Source organism: Acinonyx jubatus, chromosome B3 (assembly GCF_027475565.1).
Source record: "Acinonyx jubatus isolate Ajub_Pintada_27869175 chromosome B3, VMU_Ajub_asm_v1.0, whole genome shotgun sequence".
Classification (NCBI taxonomy): Eukaryota; Metazoa; Chordata; class Mammalia; order Carnivora; family Felidae; genus Acinonyx; species Acinonyx jubatus.
Window position 1 is genome coordinate 122,883,864 of NC_069386.1, and position 17,968 is coordinate 122,901,831.

The following is a 17,968-nucleotide window of genomic DNA, read 5'->3' on the forward strand; positions in this document are numbered from 1 at the left end:
ATAAGGGTTAGTGATGTTCATGCACACATAAGTGCATTTGTAGAACACCATTTTTAGAGAAAACCATTTTGTAAAGAAGAAAGAAATCATTTTTTTAATTTTTAAGTTTTCTTGTTTTAATTTTTTATACTTTATGTATAGATCTAAGACACATTTAAAGGGAATTTCAACAAATTAATTTTCTACAATGATAGTAATAAAACATCACTAATGTAATATAGTGAGAATTCACAAATCTACACCAACATTAAGAGAAAAAGCAAAGCCCTTCCACACAGTAGGAATCCAATTCATAAATGTAGAAAAAATGATGCAATGTGCAAAAAAAAAAAAAATATCACCATTTAGCATCACTTAGGAGTTTTAACTGTTTCAAGAGAGAATATTAATAAATGTTAACATCTGTGGGTAAAAGTATGATAAGATATAAGCTATTTCCAAGTTTCTAAGAATCTCCCCATAAAATAAATAATTAAAAAGGCCTAATAGTAAAATTTACAGTGAAGAAACCTGGCAGATAACACCTCAACCAAATGTTCCATTTTTACTGGTAAAGGGACAAATGGACATTACATGCCTCCTAGTAAGATATCCTGGGAAAAGTGAAATACCAATTCTCTGGATTTCCTGCCAAAAGTACATAACCTGAATTTAGTCATGAGGCAACATCAAAAAACCAAAAAGAAAGGCATTCTACAAAATAACTGGCCAGTACTCTGCAAAGTTGTCACGGTCATGACAAAAAAGAAAAATTGAAAAAACTGTTCCAGACCGAAGAGACATGATGGTCACATGCCATATGTGACCCTGTACTGTACCCTGGACCAGAAAAGGATGTTAGTAGCAAAATTTGAATAAAAACTATAGGTTATTTAAAAAAAAAAAAAAACTATAGATTATATCATAGTATTGATCCAAAATTAATTTCCTGTGATTATGGAAGAGAATGTACACACCTTATTATTTAGCTATGTAAGTATTTACATCGTGTCTGCAACCAGCTCAAAAAAATCGTATCTAATAAAAATAATTATTTTACATTATTATGATTATTATAACATACATACATATATAATGATAAAACAAGTAAAATGTGAATTTCTTCAGGTAAAACGTGAATATTGGGAGAATCTAGGTAATGAGTATACAGAAGTCCTTTGTTGTAATTTTTTCAATGCCCTCATAAGTCTGAAATTTCAAAAGATACCTGAAAGGTAAGTGATCTCAATTTTGAAATGGTTTGACCATAGTCCAGTCTAGGGGTTGGCAAACTTTTATAAATGGACCAGACAGTCAATACTTCAGGCTTTGTGGGTCAGATGGTTTCTTTTACAACTCCTCAATGCTGCCACGGTGTTTTAAAATAAAAACAAAGAACAAAATAAACACCACCTTCCACAAATAGTAAGAATGGAACAGCTTGTTCCAATAAAACTTTATTTACAAAAATACGCAGTGGGCCACATTTGACCCATTGGCCATAGTTTGCTGACCCCTGGTCTAGTTCATGCCAAGGAAAATTTATCAGAATAATAATACTTTCAGTTAACATTTTGAATACATGCCAGATACTACATTAGGTAAAAACCTGATTAGGTAAAAACTATTATTATTTCCACTTTCCACAGAGAAAATGAGCCCAGACAAACTAAGGAACTTGCTCAAGGTCACAAAGCTAGCAAGCAGCAGACTTTGGGTTTGAACCAGGTAGGGCTGTCTTCTTCACACTGAACTATGCAAACTATATGCTATATTTCTTATATGGAATGAAATATACTGCCACATGCAACAACCAAGGAACTCTAATCATTTTAACAGCAGCTAAGTAATTACCAAACTTAAGATTTACTCTCTGAGAAGGTATTTTTTTTACAAACCTCCTGTAGCTGCAAAGAAATAAGTCCCAGTTGATCCTGCCGTCTTTCCACCAGCTCCCTTTCTGTGCGCATCTCTCTCTCTATTTCCTGAAGCCGTCGTTCCACCCGATCTGAAACCTTAACATCAACAGACAGAAACAGTGACATGATAGAGCTAGTAGGCAATAAAAGACAACATTGAAGAGATATTTCATGACGCATACACTACTGCCTATATAGCATTTAAGAATAGCTTGTTTATAGTGCCCTTTTTAACGATGCTTATTATAAAGCAGATCACAAAAAAACTGACTGAAAGTTACAGAAGAAAACAATCATTAGTCTCCAAATAATCCAGACCTAGAACCCAATGAAGGACTTAAATCTTTCAAAGTATAATATAATAATCAGAAGATCAGAGTTAAAATAGACTAGAAAAGAGTGCCCTCTGGTGAATTAGAAGGAAAATGCCAAGTTTGCCAACAACTGCATTATTACTCCATTAATGATAAACTGATCTATTTAGTTCTTTTTCATTTTAATTATCTATAAACATGACCTGCCTAGAAAGGTTTTGATGTCTATGAGCAGCAAATAATTAAAAGCGTTTTTCATGAGCTTGTCAATCTTTTCTACTGTGATCTACTGAAAATAAACCAGCTATAAAAGATCAAAAACTAAAGTCAAACAGAAAAATGTTTAATTGGGACCCTCTAAAATAAACATGAAAAAATTTCTTTCTCTGATGCAAGATTTTCCTTGCTAAAAGTTGTACAAATTCAAACACATTTCATGTGTATCATTATACAGACCCCTAAATAAAATTTACCTATTTGACAATGTATATTTGGTGAAGCAGGATACAAGGGATAGAAAACATTTGGATTCATTTAAGAGAAGCAATCAATACAGCTCATTATAAGAAATCTTTTGCCAACAATTCTATATAGCCAGGAGGGTCTTGGTCACAAGGAATTTTACTGGGACAATGGAAATGTTGTAAACTGGATTATGGTGATGGTTGCACAACTCAGTACATTTACTAAAAATCACTGAACTGTACACATAAAGCAGATTAATTTTATGATAAATTATAGCTCAAATCAAGTTGGTTTTTAAAAAGACATTGGTCAATATAGGTTTAATCTGTCAATAAACACTGAACAAAAATATCCTACCAAAAAATTTAGCAGTTACTATTTATTAAGAATGATCATTCTTGGGTTTCCAATTTCTACTGCTTAAAAACAACTAAGATATTTACTGTGATATTCACAGTGCTTTACTAAAAACTCAAAACATCCTTTAGCATTAAGCTTTTCATTTATCCTAGTAATCAACCTTGTCCCATTTAACAATTTACTACTGCATCTGAAATAAATGCAGTACCTACTGTAGCAGAAAACAATATTGGATAAATACTAAAAAAACAAAAGGTTAATTCACGCAATTTTTACAAAATTAAAATACCTTTATATTCACTATGAATGTAAAAAGTAACTAATAGCAACATTCATCAGAAAATAAATAATACAGAACCATCTCACACTTATTAGGATGGCTATCCAAAAAAACAGAACAACAAAATTAAAAAAAAAAAAAAACAGAAAATAACAGGTGTTGGAGAGAAACTGGAACCCTGGTACACTGTTAGTGGGAGTATAAAATTGTACAGATCCTATGGAAAACAGTAAGTTGCTTCCTTAAAAAATAAAAATAGAGTTACCAGCAGTTCTATTTCTAGACATACACTCAAAAGAATTGAAAGCAGGGTCTTAAAGAGTTATTTGTAGACCCATGTTCATAAGCAGCATTATTCACAATAGCCAAAAGATGGAAGCAACCCAAGTGTCCCCTGACAGATAAATAGATCGACCAAATGTGATTTACACAATACAATGGAATATTAAGTCTTAAAAAGGAATAAAATTCTTACACATGCTACAACATGGATAAACCTTGGAGACATTATGATAAGTGAAATAAGCCAGTCACAAATAGAAAAATACTGTATCACTCCACTTATATGAGGTACCTGGAGTAGTGAAATTCATACAGACAGAAAGTAGAAAGGTGATGTCCAGGGACTAGAAAACGGGAGTTTGGGGGGTTGGCACTTAATGGGTATAGTTTGTTTTACAAGATAAAAAGAGTTCTAAAACAATGAATGTAGAGGGAGCCAAGATGGACGAACAGCATGGAAGTTATTGTGTCTCGCATCCATGAAATACACTCAGACCAACACTATACCATCCTGCACACCTAGAAAAGTGATCTGAGGATTAACACAACAATATGCACAACCTGAACCACAGAAGTCAGAAGGTACACAGTGTGGAGAAGTGAACTTGAGGACAGAGAAGCCACAGAGGGCAGAGAGGTGCTTTTGAGTGTGGAGAGAGAACAGAGACGGTGGGGAGAATACAGGAAAAACACCCCCCACAAAAGCAGATGGAGAGAAAGTGGAAAATTGGAAACAGCCACAGGGACTGAACTAAAAAGGGAGAAAAGAGAAAGGAGAGGGTTTAAATTCCATTAAGACTATAAACAGGGGGACCGCAGATCGTCTGCAACTCCACAGCTCAATACGTGGCAGTGCTCTGGTTAACAGCAAATCCCCAGGAGAAGAGTGGGGTCCAGGAGGTTCTTGAGCCACACAGGGAGAAGCAGTTCCACTGCTGGAAGGACATTTGCTAAAGGCTGGGAGGCAACCTGGGCCGAGCAGACCCCAGAGAACGGCAACATCGCTGATCCTGGAACAAGGTCATTAAGGGTGAACACTAGTGCCAAATATGTGTTGTGATTTTCCATAATCCCTGAAATGCTGCTGCTACACTATCTAACGAACTTTTTCCGGAGCCGGCGGGCCCCTGGCCACAGTCTATGGGCTTCGTCAGCAGCACAGTAATGCGAATTTTCCTGGGTGCGGCCAGCATTCAGCCATTGCTTGGTGAGACCCTCCGCAGAGGGGCAGAACGGGTCAAAGCTGCAGTCCCTCAGAAGTAAGGGGCCAGGGAAAATGGCCACATCTGAGACAAAACTCGGGAGAGAGGTAAAACCTGGGGCTCAGTCATGGACAGTGTAAAAGTAGGGAGTGGATGAAAGCTGAAGACAAAGGACGGGTGAGAGATTGCTGATCAAGGAGAAGACAGTTCCAATACTAGAGACTGGGTAGCTGGGTGATGCCATTTTCACCACTCCCACACATGCACATATGCACCTACAAGTGCCACAACAATCCACTCCAGTAGGCTAGCAGCACCATCTACTGGAGAACTGAGCTGTTAAACTCAGCCCCGCCCAAATGGGCCAACCTCACTCTTCAAGAACAGAAATCTCACCACCTGCTTAGTTTATGGACTATAAAGTGCTTCATAGTCTGACATCCAGGGTAAAACGAAGTAATTTCAGTCGTATTTCAGTATGTTAGCAGGTCCATCTGTTCATTTTTTTTTCATTTCTTTTCTCTTTCTTGAATACAGAAAGAGAAATAATTCACTTTGATTTTCCACTTTTACTAAAAATATTTTTCTTTAATTTTGTTACTATATTTTTTACTTTTGTGTGAATTTTTCCAAGTTCTAGTTTACGTCCATCATTTCATTTTAGTCTACTTCAGTGTATTCATTTTTTCAAATTTTCAAATGATTTCCTTTTTTTTTCTTCTTTCCCCTTTTTTCTCTAATCTATCAAGCCACTTTCAACACCCAGACCAAAACACACCTAGGATCTAGCATCACTTATTCGATTCTTTTTGTGTGTTTTTAATTTTTTAATTTTAATATTTTTTTAATTTTAATTTTTTTACTTTAATTTTTTCTACCTCATTAATTCCTTTTCTCCCTTCAAAATGACGAAACAAAGGAATTCACCCCAAAAGAAATGGCAGGACAAAATGACAGCCAGGGACTTAACCAATGCAGATACAAGCAAGATGTCTGAACCAGAGTTTAGAATCACGATAATAAGAATAGTAGCTGGAGTCAAAAACAGATTAGAATCCCTTTCTGCAGAGATAAAAGAAGTAAAAACTGGTCACGATGAAGTAAAAAATGCTATAACTGAGCTGCAATCACGGATGGATGCAGCAGCAGCAAGGATGGACGAGGCAGAACAGAGAATCAGTGATATAGAGGACAAACTTATGGAGAATAATGAAGCAGAAAAAAAGGGAGATAAAGGCAAAAGAGCACAATTTAAAAATTAGAGAAATCAGTGACTCATTAAAAAGGAACAACATCAGAATCATAGGGGGGAAGAGAGAGAAATAGGGGTAGAAGGGTTATGTAAGCAAATCATGGCAGAAAACTTTCCTAACCTGCGGAAAAACACAGACATCAAAATCCAGGAAGCACAGAGGACCCCCATTAGTTTCAACAAAAACCATCAACAAGTTATATCATAATCAAATTCACAAAATACTCAGGCAAGGAGAGAATCATGAAAGCAGCAAGGGAAAAAAAGTCCTCAACCTACAAGGGAAGACAGATCAGGATTGCAGCAGACCTCTCCACAGAAACTTGGCAGGCCAGAAAGGAGTGGTGGGATGTATTCAATGTGCTGAGTCAGAAAAATCTGCAGCCAAGAATTCTTTATCCAGCAAGGCTGTCATTCAAAATAGAAGGAGAGATAAAAAGTTTCCCAGACAAAGAAAAATTAAAGGAGTCTGTGACCACTAAACCAGCCCTGCAAGAAATTCTAAGGGGGACTTTCTGAGGGGAGAAAAGATGAAAAATAAATAAATAAATAAATAAATATTAATAAATAAATACATACATACATACCAAAATCAACGAAGACTAGAAAGGACCAGAGAACACCACCAGAAACTCCAACTCTACAAGCATCATAATGGCAATAAATTCATATCTTTCCGTACTCACTCTAAACATCAATGGACTCAATGCTCCAATCGAAAGACACAGGGTAACAGAATATTTAAGAAAACAAGAGCCATCTATATGCTGTTTACAAGAGACCCACTTTAGACATACAGACACCTTCAGATTGAAAGTAAGGGGATGGAGAACCATCTATCATACTAATGGTCAACAAAAGAAAGCCGGAGTAGCCATACTTATATCAGACAATCTAGACTTTAAAATAAAGACTGTAACAAGAGATGCAGAAGGGCATTATATCATAATCAAGGGGGCTATCCACCAAGGAGACCTAACAATTGTAAGCATTTATGCATCAGATGTGCAAGCACCAAAATATATAACTGAATTAATCACAAACATAAAGAAACTCATTGATAGCAATAGCATAATAGTAGCAGACTTCAACACCCCGCTCACAGCAATGAACATATCATCTAGTCAAAAAATCAACAAGGAAACAATGGCTTTGAATGACACACTGGACCAGATGGACTTAACAGATATATTCAGAACATTTCATCCTAAAGCAGCAGAATATGCATTCTTCTCCAGTGCACATGGAACGTTCTCCAGAATAGACCACATACTGAGACACAAATCAGCCCTCAAGAAGTACAGAAAGATCGAGATCATACCACCCATATTTTCAGACCACAATGCTATGAAACTCAAAATCAACCACAAGAAAAAATTTGGAAAGGTAACATATCAGAGTTGATATGAAACAATTAAATTTATTACTAAGATCTGAAAAAGCCCTAAATCTGCTGTTATAAAAACAGCAAAATAATAAAATACAAATTAGAATGTCTTTTAATGTTAGCATTTAATGAAAGAAGGTAAAAGAAGCAAAAGCATTCTGTTTATGGGATTGTATTCTGGCTTTTCAGTATGTTGATTCCTCATATCCTGAACAATATCTGCTGGTTTAAAATCCATTTCAGTAAATACTTGTTATATATTCTGCTGCTGTAATCTATGCAATAACCATGTCATCCTAAATGCGGTGTCGACAGATTTCTCAAAGTTCAATTAATGACCAATTCTTGCAGAAACTGGATCCACATGAACATTTTTAATTTAAACAGTTACTGCCCTATAGAAAACTAAAATAAAATAGACTTTTACTCCATGAATAATCAAACTTAATAAATACACATATCACACTCAAATGGGTAGAATGGAGACAACTAATAAGCTGAAATTTCCCTGTGGTATGAGGCCCATGCAATATTGATTATTACCAAAATTAAGTCTTAACAGAAAATATTTTTCATAATATTATGTTATAATCAATAACTATTCCCTTCCAATGGGAAGTATGAAAGAAAGAAACTAAACCAACAAAATTCTATGAGTCACAAAGGATTAACAAATCAGATCTTGGCACGTGTGATAGGAACCAATACTTTGTACTTCTCAAAGAAAATTGTGTCCTGTAAACTTTTAAGATAAATTTTAGTTACTGAGAAAATGCACGATAAGCAACTGTAACCTTAGAACAATGTACAATAAATGTGATTAACAATGGTTACCAACAGAACTGAAATTGGTGGGAGATAAGGGCAGGCATTCGTTTTTCTTTCTATATTTGTACAGTATTTTAAAGTTTTCCACAGTGAACATGTCTCACTTTGGTAATTGTATTTTGAACTTAAATCTAGATGGGAAACAGCTGCAGATGTTGTGAAGTTTAACATTCAAATAACAAAACTGCATCTTCTCTGACAGCATGCTATCATGAATTCACAAATACAACACAATATGTCAAACAGTTATGAAGTGTAAATGTTGACTTCAATTGGAATAAGTGAGTCACAAAAATCTATATTAAGCCTTGTACAAATTATAAGCAAACATCATGTGGCCTTCAGAAGACCTTCTAAAATTCAACATTATTGTTAAGTTTTGCATTAGGAAATTGTTTCTCAATCAGGACTACATACACCCACATGATGTATGAGATGCCCTCACTTAGGTGACACCCTTACTTTGAAAGGAAATTACAGAAAACACAAAACAAGCTGTAGCAACACAACTTGATGGGATGAACTGGCAGATGAACAACTCAACCAGCGCACAATAAGTGTGTATAATTTTCCAGGTTTAGACAATATAACAGGATATGCCCTGATGAGCTGGGCACACTGGACAGCTGGGTAAACTGGCAAATTATACACACCAATTACACCAATGAGGTGAGCGTTAGTGAAGTGTGACATCCAGTTGTGCAATCATAGGTCTATCTGATGTGTAGTAAATCTTGATACATGGTAATAATGGTATGAAAGAAGTTGGACTTTTTTTTAAATTCAACTGTTAACTTTTAGCTCAGTAATTACATGTCAGATCCCCATTAATGCCCTTGACCATGTAGAGACTTCTTACTAGTTTTATTTACTATATGAAAGAAATAGAAATAAAGTGATAACTCTTCATTATGGATTCTTTGTCAGTAGTGAAAGGTGAACCATTAACAAATGTGATGTGCACTATGCAAATCAGTACTTTCAAACTCCAAACTCAAACTATCCCAAATAAACAATGTCCACAGCTTACTCAGAACTAAAAAATCTCAGCAGAACACTGAGGATTTCTGAGTTTGGAGCAAAGTCTTTGTTATAAGCATGCTCACAAGTTGTGCACCTATGTACCAAGCAAAAGGAGCTTCATACTACAGCTGCAAAATAACAAGTCCTGGCAAAAATAGCATTAGAAATATCAAGTATAGTAAAAGAATCTGATACATATGAAAACATTCAGAGAGTTTCATTTCCAAAAATGACAGATCAGATAATTTACACCAAACCTTCCACTAAAAGAAACTGAAAAACTAGAAATATTTTAAACAAAAATCAGTTTTAAGGCACTAGAAAGCTAAAAAAGAAGACATAGGAGACCAACATGAAAGAGAAGAAAGAAAGTAAAAGAGATTAGTCCATCTTTTTTCCCTGAAATATCAGCCTGCTTCAGAAAAAGCGGTTGTGACACTGAGAAGCTAGAGTTTTTAACCAATGTGTGGAGTTACGGGAGGAAAACCGGAGTTGGGTACCTTTCTAAGGAAGGAGATCCCTAGTTAAACTTCCCCCACTCCACACCCAGCCTTCAGGCTACAATCCTGAAGAGCTATCCACTAGCAATAAGGTGAACCAGAAACAGCTGAACCCCAGCACTGAAGTTTAACATTGAAACAGCTCGGCAAAAATAACAAGGAAATCCATGATTGCTATAGCTCTTAATCTATAACAAAAAGTAATTATGTCCTCTCATACACAATAATTATCAAATTATTCATTCTTAAAGAAGAATGAAATGTATTTTCTGTCAAACAAAAGTAACTGATCAAAAATAAACAGGACACAAAAACAATTGTGATCGAAATCCAAGAAAAATGAGAAGAACAGAAAAAAACAGACCATTAGAAGATCTAGACAATGGATGGGGCACCTGGGTGGCTCAGTCAGTTGAGCCTCTGACTTCAGCTCAGGTCATGATCTCACAGCTTGTGAGTTTGAGCCCCACATTAGGCTCTGTGCTGACAGCTTGGAGACTGGAGACAGCTTCAAATTCTGTGTCTCCCTCTCTCTTTCTGCCCTTCCCTGCTTGTGCTGTCTCTGCCTCTCCCTCTCTCTCAAAAATAAATAAACATTAACAAAATTTAAAAAAAAGATCTTAACAATGGAGTTATGAAAGACAGATACATAGATTAAGGATTTTGGCAAAGAACTACAAAATTAAAAATGATGAAATGAAAATTCTAAGTGAAACATGATAAGCAGTGGGTGGATTAATAGAGTTGGTTAAGCTGAAGAGAAAGTAATTATATGAAAGTTCAGAAGAAAATATTCAAAATAAAGAATGAAAAAAATGAATAAAAATTTATAAAAATGAACCTAAGAAACAAAGGGAATAGGTACAAATCAAAAGAACACAACTAAGCTCACTATAGTAAAATTGCAGAAAACCAAAGAGTAAGAGGAAAAACTCAAAATCAAATTGGAGAAAAATATATATGACTATCAACAAAGCACCAACAAGGGGCGCCTGGGTGGCTCAGTCGGTTAAGCGTCCGACTTCGGCTCAGGTCACGATCTCACGGTCCGTGAGCTCGAGCCCCGCGTCGGGCTCTGGGCTGATGGCTCAGAGCCTGGAACCTGCTTCCGATTCTGTGTCTCCCTCTCTCTCTGCCCCTCCCCCGTTCATGCTCTGTCTCTCTCTGTCTCAAAAATAAATAAACGTTAAAAAAAAAAAAATTTTTTTTAAATAAATAAATAAAAAAAAGCACCAACAAGGGGTGCCTGGGTAGCTCAATGGGTTAAGTGTCCAACTTCAGCTCAGGTTATGATCTCCCGGTTTGTGAGTTCAAGCCCCGTATCAGGCTCTGTGCTAACAGCTCAGAGCCTGGAGCCTGCTTTGGGTTTTGTGTCTCCTTCTCTCTCTGCCCCTCCCCAACTTGTGCTCTATGTCTCTGAAAAAATAAATAAATGTAAAAAAAAAATTAAAATTAAAAAAAAAAGCACCAAGACTCACAGCTGACTTGTCAACAGCAACAATGGAACTGAGAAATGATAAAATATCTTCAAAATACAGACAAGGGAAAAAAGAAAAAGGACTATTTCAAATTTTATATCCGGTGAAAATCTCTTTCAACAAAGAAAGTGAAGACATTTCAGACAAATACAGAGAGGGTCTGTCACCAAAGAACCCATTCCAAATGAAATTCTAAACTGGATTTTTCAAGTATATATTCACTGTAAAGGAAATTTCAAATTATGTTCTTAGGGCAGAAAAGGAATCTCAAAATGCAAAAAGGAATGAGAAAGAAATGAAGACTGCTAAAGAGTAAATATTACTGTATAAAACATTAACAGTAATGTGTTATGTGGATCAATTATATAAAGAATGAAAATTACTGACAATAAGAACATGAAAGTGGAAACACAAGTTAAAGGAGTTAGTGTGTTCTTAGATCCATGTATTTTCTGGAAAAAGCTTGAAGGGCTAGTTTATAGTAAGATTTGATAAATTAAGAGTGCATGTTTTAATACCTATATTAACCATGAAAATATAACAAAAGAAGGTACAATAACCAAGATAATAAATATGGAAAAAATTTTAAAATGAAAACTTGGGGTGCCTGGCACAGTCAGTTAAATGTTTGACTTCAGCTCAGGTTATGATCTCACAGCTCATGGGTTCAAGCTCTGCACTGGCAGTGTGAAGCCTGCTTGGGATTCTCTCTCTCTCCCTTTCTCTCTGCTCTTCCCTGTCTCACGCTTTCTCTCTCTCAAAATAAATAAACTTTAAAAAAAAAATTTTTAAAGAAAACTAATAAATCCAAAGGACACAAGAAAAAAATGTAAAAAAAGAAAAATACAGGTGAAACCAACTGAAAGGAAACATAATATGGTAGATTTATATAAATTAAATGAATATTTACATAAATGTGATAGGGTAAATCCTCCAAATAAAAGACAAAGATTAATTTTTATAATATTAAGTGACACTCTATAGTGTCATAAAAATATCAAAGTCAAAAAGCAAATCTTAAAAATGATGTATGAGACATAAGACCTCTAGATTAAACACTATAAAATAGCAATGGAAGGATTTGCTATGTTCATGAACTGGAAAACTCACATTGTAAACGTTTCAATGCTAAGTTGACCTATAGACACAATGAAATCTAATCAAGATCCCAGGTTTTTAAAATTTCACATGCTGATTCCAAAATGTATGCAGAAATGCAGAGTAAAAATTACACAAGATAAACTTGAAGAACAAAGTAAAAAGACTAACTCTAAGAGAGAGGAGTCAACATGGCAGAGAAGTAGGGGGACCCGAATCTCCCTCATCCATCAGCACAGCAGTATTGAGGCCAGAAGACTTGGAATTCCAGGAATCCTGGTTACAGAGTGACAGAAACATCTCCAGGGGCCCACGTGACAACTTGTCAGGCCAAAGGTGTGTGACTGCGAATTGGGAAAGATAAAATAGGTGGGGAGGCAAGGAGGGGAGGGATCCGTTTCTGTGGAGACAAAAGGAAGAGAAAGAGAGGCTGTGGAAGTGTAGGATTGTATTTGGACAAGAGAAAAACCATGGACCGGGGAACAGAAAAAAAAGAGAAAGAACCAATTTCTAACATGATCCAGGGTTGTGAGTCTTCCTCAACTGGCAGATTGGAGCCTGCCACCCTTTATGTGTGTCTAGGGGGAAGGCGGAGCCAGCCCCTGGCTGGGTAGTGAGCTCAGAGGCGAAGTAGGAGAGAGCAGTTCCTTCCCTTGAATGCGGTAGGAAGAAGGTATATAGCCATTCCAAGGACAAAAGACCCGGCAGGCACCTGCCAGCCAGAGGCCCTTTGTTGGCTGGCTGGGGAGAATGACACTACCCTGGAACCAGGGCAGAGCAGGATCCTTTAAGACATGGGGGTTTGAATCCCAGCAGAGCACTGGGAGGCACAGGAGACAGTGGAGCAGGACAAACCGGGTTCACGCCCACGCAACACTGTGAGGACACCCTGAACAGAGTGGTTTGAGACACCTGGTCTGGGGAGGAGAAACTAGGTTGTCATCGTTTTTCTCCCCATCACCAACAAGGTGAGGCTTCAGGGAACAGGACAGCGGCCTCCCAGTGGAGGCCGGGCCCACCTACACCAAACCCCACTCCTCCCTGCCTGATAACTGTGTATTTACCGGAGCAGGATGGGCTCTGAGGAACCAGACAGCCTCTCCTCCAGATCAGCGCAGCCCCCGGTTCCAAGGCACCATCAGGTATCAGTTCTCCAGTTTTGCATTTTCTGATTTGATTCTTAGTCAATTCTTATTTTATATATACATTTTTTCTTCCTTTTCTTCCTCTGATTTCTTCCCTTCTCTGATTGTTGGTTTCTTTAAGCAGACATTTTTAATCTATTCTTTTTACATCTCTTTCATATCTCCTTCTTCTCTATTTTCCTGTCTCTCTCGGGATTAAGCCATATAATTTCTCTGATTTTCTGCCTGGTCACTTTTTTTTTTTTTCTTTTCTTTTTCCCCACCCCTGTCATTTCTCTCTCTTTGTATGGGATAAGGCTTCTTCCACCACCCTCTCCTTTTTAAATTTTTTCCAGGGTTTCTTCAACGCACAAATCAAAGCACACCAGGTGGAAGGTCCAAACCACCACCACAAATAGGGAGATAAAGCAACCAGACTCACAACAGAGAGCATGCAACACACTCCAAAAACACCTCCTGAAGGGCCAGTCCCAGGACAGTATATGACCTTTTTTGAATATAGTAGTGCTCACAGGTACAGGACACATAACAAGTTATTAAAACATATAAAGGACAGGAAACTAGGTAACATGACAAAACAAAAGAATTCTCCTCAAAAGAAATTCCAGGAAGAAATGACAGCTAGAGGATTGTTCAAAACAAATATAAACAATATATCTGATCAAGAATTTAGAAAAACAGTCATAAGAATAATAGCTGGGCTTGCAAACAGCATAGAAGACAGCAGAGAATCTACTGCCGCAGAGATCAAGGAGATAAGATACAGTCACAATGAATTAAGAAATGTTGTAAATGAGATGCAAATGAGGTGCAAAATAAACTAGATGCAGTGACAGCAAGGATGGAGGAAGCAGAGGGGACAATAAATGAAACAGAAGATAAAATACAGAAAATGATGAAGCTGACAAAAAGATAAGAAAATACTAGACCACAAGGGGAGAATTAGAAAATTAAGTGATTCAATGAAACGTAGTAATATCTGTATCATAGGAGTTCCAGAAGAAGAAGAGAAAGAGGCAGAAGGTTTACTTGAACAAATTATAGCTGAGAATTTCCCTAATCTGGGGAAGGAAGCGGACATCCAAATACAGGAGGTACAGAGAACTGCCATCAGATTCAACAAGAAAAGGTCTTCACCACAGCATATCACAGTGAAACTGGCAAAATACAAAGATAAAGAGAGAATTCTTGGGTGACTGGATGGCTCAGTCAGATAAGCATCCAACTTCAGCTCAGGTTATGATCTCGCAGTTCGTGAGTTTTAGCCCCGCATCGGGCTCTGTGCTGACAACTCAGAGCCTGGAGTCTGCTACGATTCTGTGTCTCCCTTCTCTCTGTCCCTCACCTGCTCACACTCTGTCTCTCTCTCTCTTTCAAAAATATATAAACATTAAAAAAATAATAAAACAAAAGATAAAGAGAGAATTCTGAAAGCAGCGAGGGACAAACGGGCTTAACCTACAAAGGGGGTAGATACATAAGGATAGTAGCAGACCTGTCTACTGAAACTTGGCAGGCCAGAAAGCAGTGGCAGGAAACATTCCACGTGCTGAATAGGAAAAATATGCAGCTAAGAATCCTTTATCCAGCAAGACTGTCATTCAGAATAGAAGGAGAGATAAAGGCTTTCCCAGACAAACAAAAACTGAAAGAGTTCATGACCACTAAACCAGCCCTACAAGATATCCTAAGGGGGCCTCTGTGAGTGGAATGCTGCAAAGACTACAAAGGACCAGAGACATCACCACAAGCATGAAACCTATAGATAACACAGTGACACTAAATCCATATCTTTCAAAATCAGTCTGAATGTAAATGGACTAAATGCCCGAATCAAGACATAGGCTATCAGAATGGATTAAAAAAAAAAAAAAAAAAAAAAAGATCCATCTATATGTCTACAAGAGATTCATTTTAGACCTGAGGACACCTTCAGATTACAAGTGAGGGGATATAGAACCATCTATCATGCTACTGGAAGTCAAAAGAAAGCTGGAGTAGCCATACTTCTATCAGACAAACTAGATTTTAAACTAAAGGCTATAACGAGATGAAGATGGGCATTATATCATAATTACGGGGTCTATCCATCAAGAACTAACAACTGTAAATGTTTATGTCCCCCATATGAAAGCACCCAAATACATAAATCAAATAATCACAAAGCAATCTTATTGATAAGAATACAGTAATTGCAGGCGACTTTAATACTCTACTATAGCAATGGACAGATCATCTAGGAAGAAAATCAATAATAAACAATGGCCTTGGACCACTGTCCAGATGGATTTGACAGATATATTCAGAACTTTTCATCCAAAAGCAGAATACACATTCTTCTCACTGGAAAAGAATGCACTGCACATGGAATATTCTCCAAGATAGATCACATATTGGATTACAAAACAGCCCCCAATAAATATAAAAGAATTGAGATCATATGATACACATTTTCAGAAACTTGAAATCAACCACAAGAAAAATTTGGAAAGCCTCCAAATGCATGAAGGTTAAAGAACATCCTACTAAAGAATGAATGGGCCAACCAGGCAATTAAAGAAGAAATTTAAAAATATATGGAAGCAAATGAAAATGAAAACACGACAGTCCAAACCCTTTGGGATGCAGCAAAGGCAGTCCTAAGAGGCAATTCAGGCCTATCTTCAAGTAACAAGAAAAATCCCAAATACAAAACCTAATCATACACCTAAAGGAACTAGAAAAAGAACAGCAAAAAAAACCCAAAAAACAAAAAAAAAAAAAAACAGACAAAAAAAAGCAAGCCAGAAGAAAAATAATAAAGATTAGAGCAGAAATAAACAATATAGAATTCAAAAACAAAAACAAAAACAAAAAACAAAAAAACAGAACAGATCAATAAATCTAAGAGCTGGTTTTTTGAAAGAATCAACAAAATTGATAAACCCCTAGCCAGACGTCTCAAAAAGAAAAGAGAGAACGTCAATAGATAAAATCACAAATGAAAGAGAAGAGATCACAACCAACACCACAGAAATACAAACAATTATTAGAGAATACTACAAAAAATTATATGCCAACAAACTGGACAACTTGGATGAAATAGACAAATTCCTAGACACCCATATACTACCAAAACTCAAATGAGAAGAAGTAAAAAATTTGAACAGACACATCACCAGCAAAGAAATTGAATCAGTTATCAAAAATCTCCCAACAAATAAGAGTTCTGGGCCAGATGGCTTCCCAGGGGAATTCTACCAGACATTTAAAACAGAGTTAAGACTTATCCTTCTCAAGCTGTTCCAAAAATAAACAAATAAATAAATAAATGGAAGGAAAGCTTCCAGACTCATTCTATGAAGCCAGCATTACCTTGATTCCCAAACTAGACAGAGACTCCACTAAAAAGGAGAATTATAGGCCAATATCCCTGATGAACATGGATGCAAAAATCCTCAACACAATAGTAGCAAGTCGAATTCAACAGTATAAGAATTATTCACCAAGGTTGAGTGGGATTCATTCCTGGATTGCAGGGCTGGTTCCATATTCACAAATCAATCAATGTGATACATCATATTAACAAAAGAAAGGATAAGAACCATATGATCCTGTCATAGATCCTGGCAATAGATGCAGAAAAAGCATTTGACAAAATACAGCATCCTTTCTTAATAAAAACTCAAGAAAGTGGGGATAGAAGGAACATACCTTAACATCATAAAAGCCATATGTGAAAAGCCGACAGCTAATATCATCCTCAATGGGGAAAAACTGAGAGCTTTTCCCAAGATCAGGAACATGACAGGGATGTCTACTCTCCCCACTGTTGTTTAACATAGTGTTGGAAGTCCTAGCCTCAGCAATCAGACAACAAAATGAAATAAAAGGCATCCAAACTGGCAAAGAAGAAGTCAAACTTTCACTCTTCACAGATGACATGATACCTTACATGGAAAACCTGAAAGATTCCATCAAAAAGCTGCTAGAACTGATCCATGAATTTGGCAAAGTTGTAGGATACAAAATCAATGTACAGAAATCAATTGCATTTCTATACACCAATAATGAAGCAACAAAAAGAGGTATCAGGGAATCAATCCCATCTACAATTGCACCCAAAACCATAAAATACCTAGGAATACACTTAACCAAAGATGTGAAAGATCTGTATGCTGAAAACTATAGAAAATTTATGAAAGAATTTGAAGACACAAATAAATGGAAAAACATTCCATGCTCATGGATTGGAAGAATAAATATTGTTAAAATGTCAATACTACCCAAAGCAATCTACACATTCAATGCAATCCCAATCAAAATTGCACCAGCATTCTTCTCAGAGCAGAACAAACAATCCTAAAATTTGTATGGAACCACAAAAGACTACGAATAGCCAAAGTAATGTTGAAAAAGAAAACCAAAGTGGGAGGCATCACAATCCCAGACTTTAGCCTCTACTACGAAGCTGTAA

The 17,968-nt window shown here is 36.6% G+C and overlaps 1 protein-coding gene across 11 annotated transcripts in view; it reads right to left on the reverse strand.

The window, feature by feature from the left end:
• Positions 1-17,968, reverse strand: part of CEP128 (centrosomal protein 128) — a 376,215-nt gene that overhangs the window by 314,850 nt on the left and 43,397 nt on the right. For 10 of the 11 annotated variants that reach the window (XR_008299569.1, XR_008299568.1, XR_008299570.1 and 7 more), the window contains one exon: positions 1,878-1,994. The exons of the other annotated variant lie outside the window; for it this stretch is intronic. Coding sequence is in view for 7 of the 10 variants with exons in the window: in XM_027066336.2 (XP_026922137.2) it covers positions 1,878-1,994 (117 nt within the window). In the remaining 3 variants the exon portion in view is untranslated. The remainder of the gene's footprint in view (positions 1-1,877; positions 1,995-17,968) is intronic. 11 annotated transcript variants of the gene reach the window in all.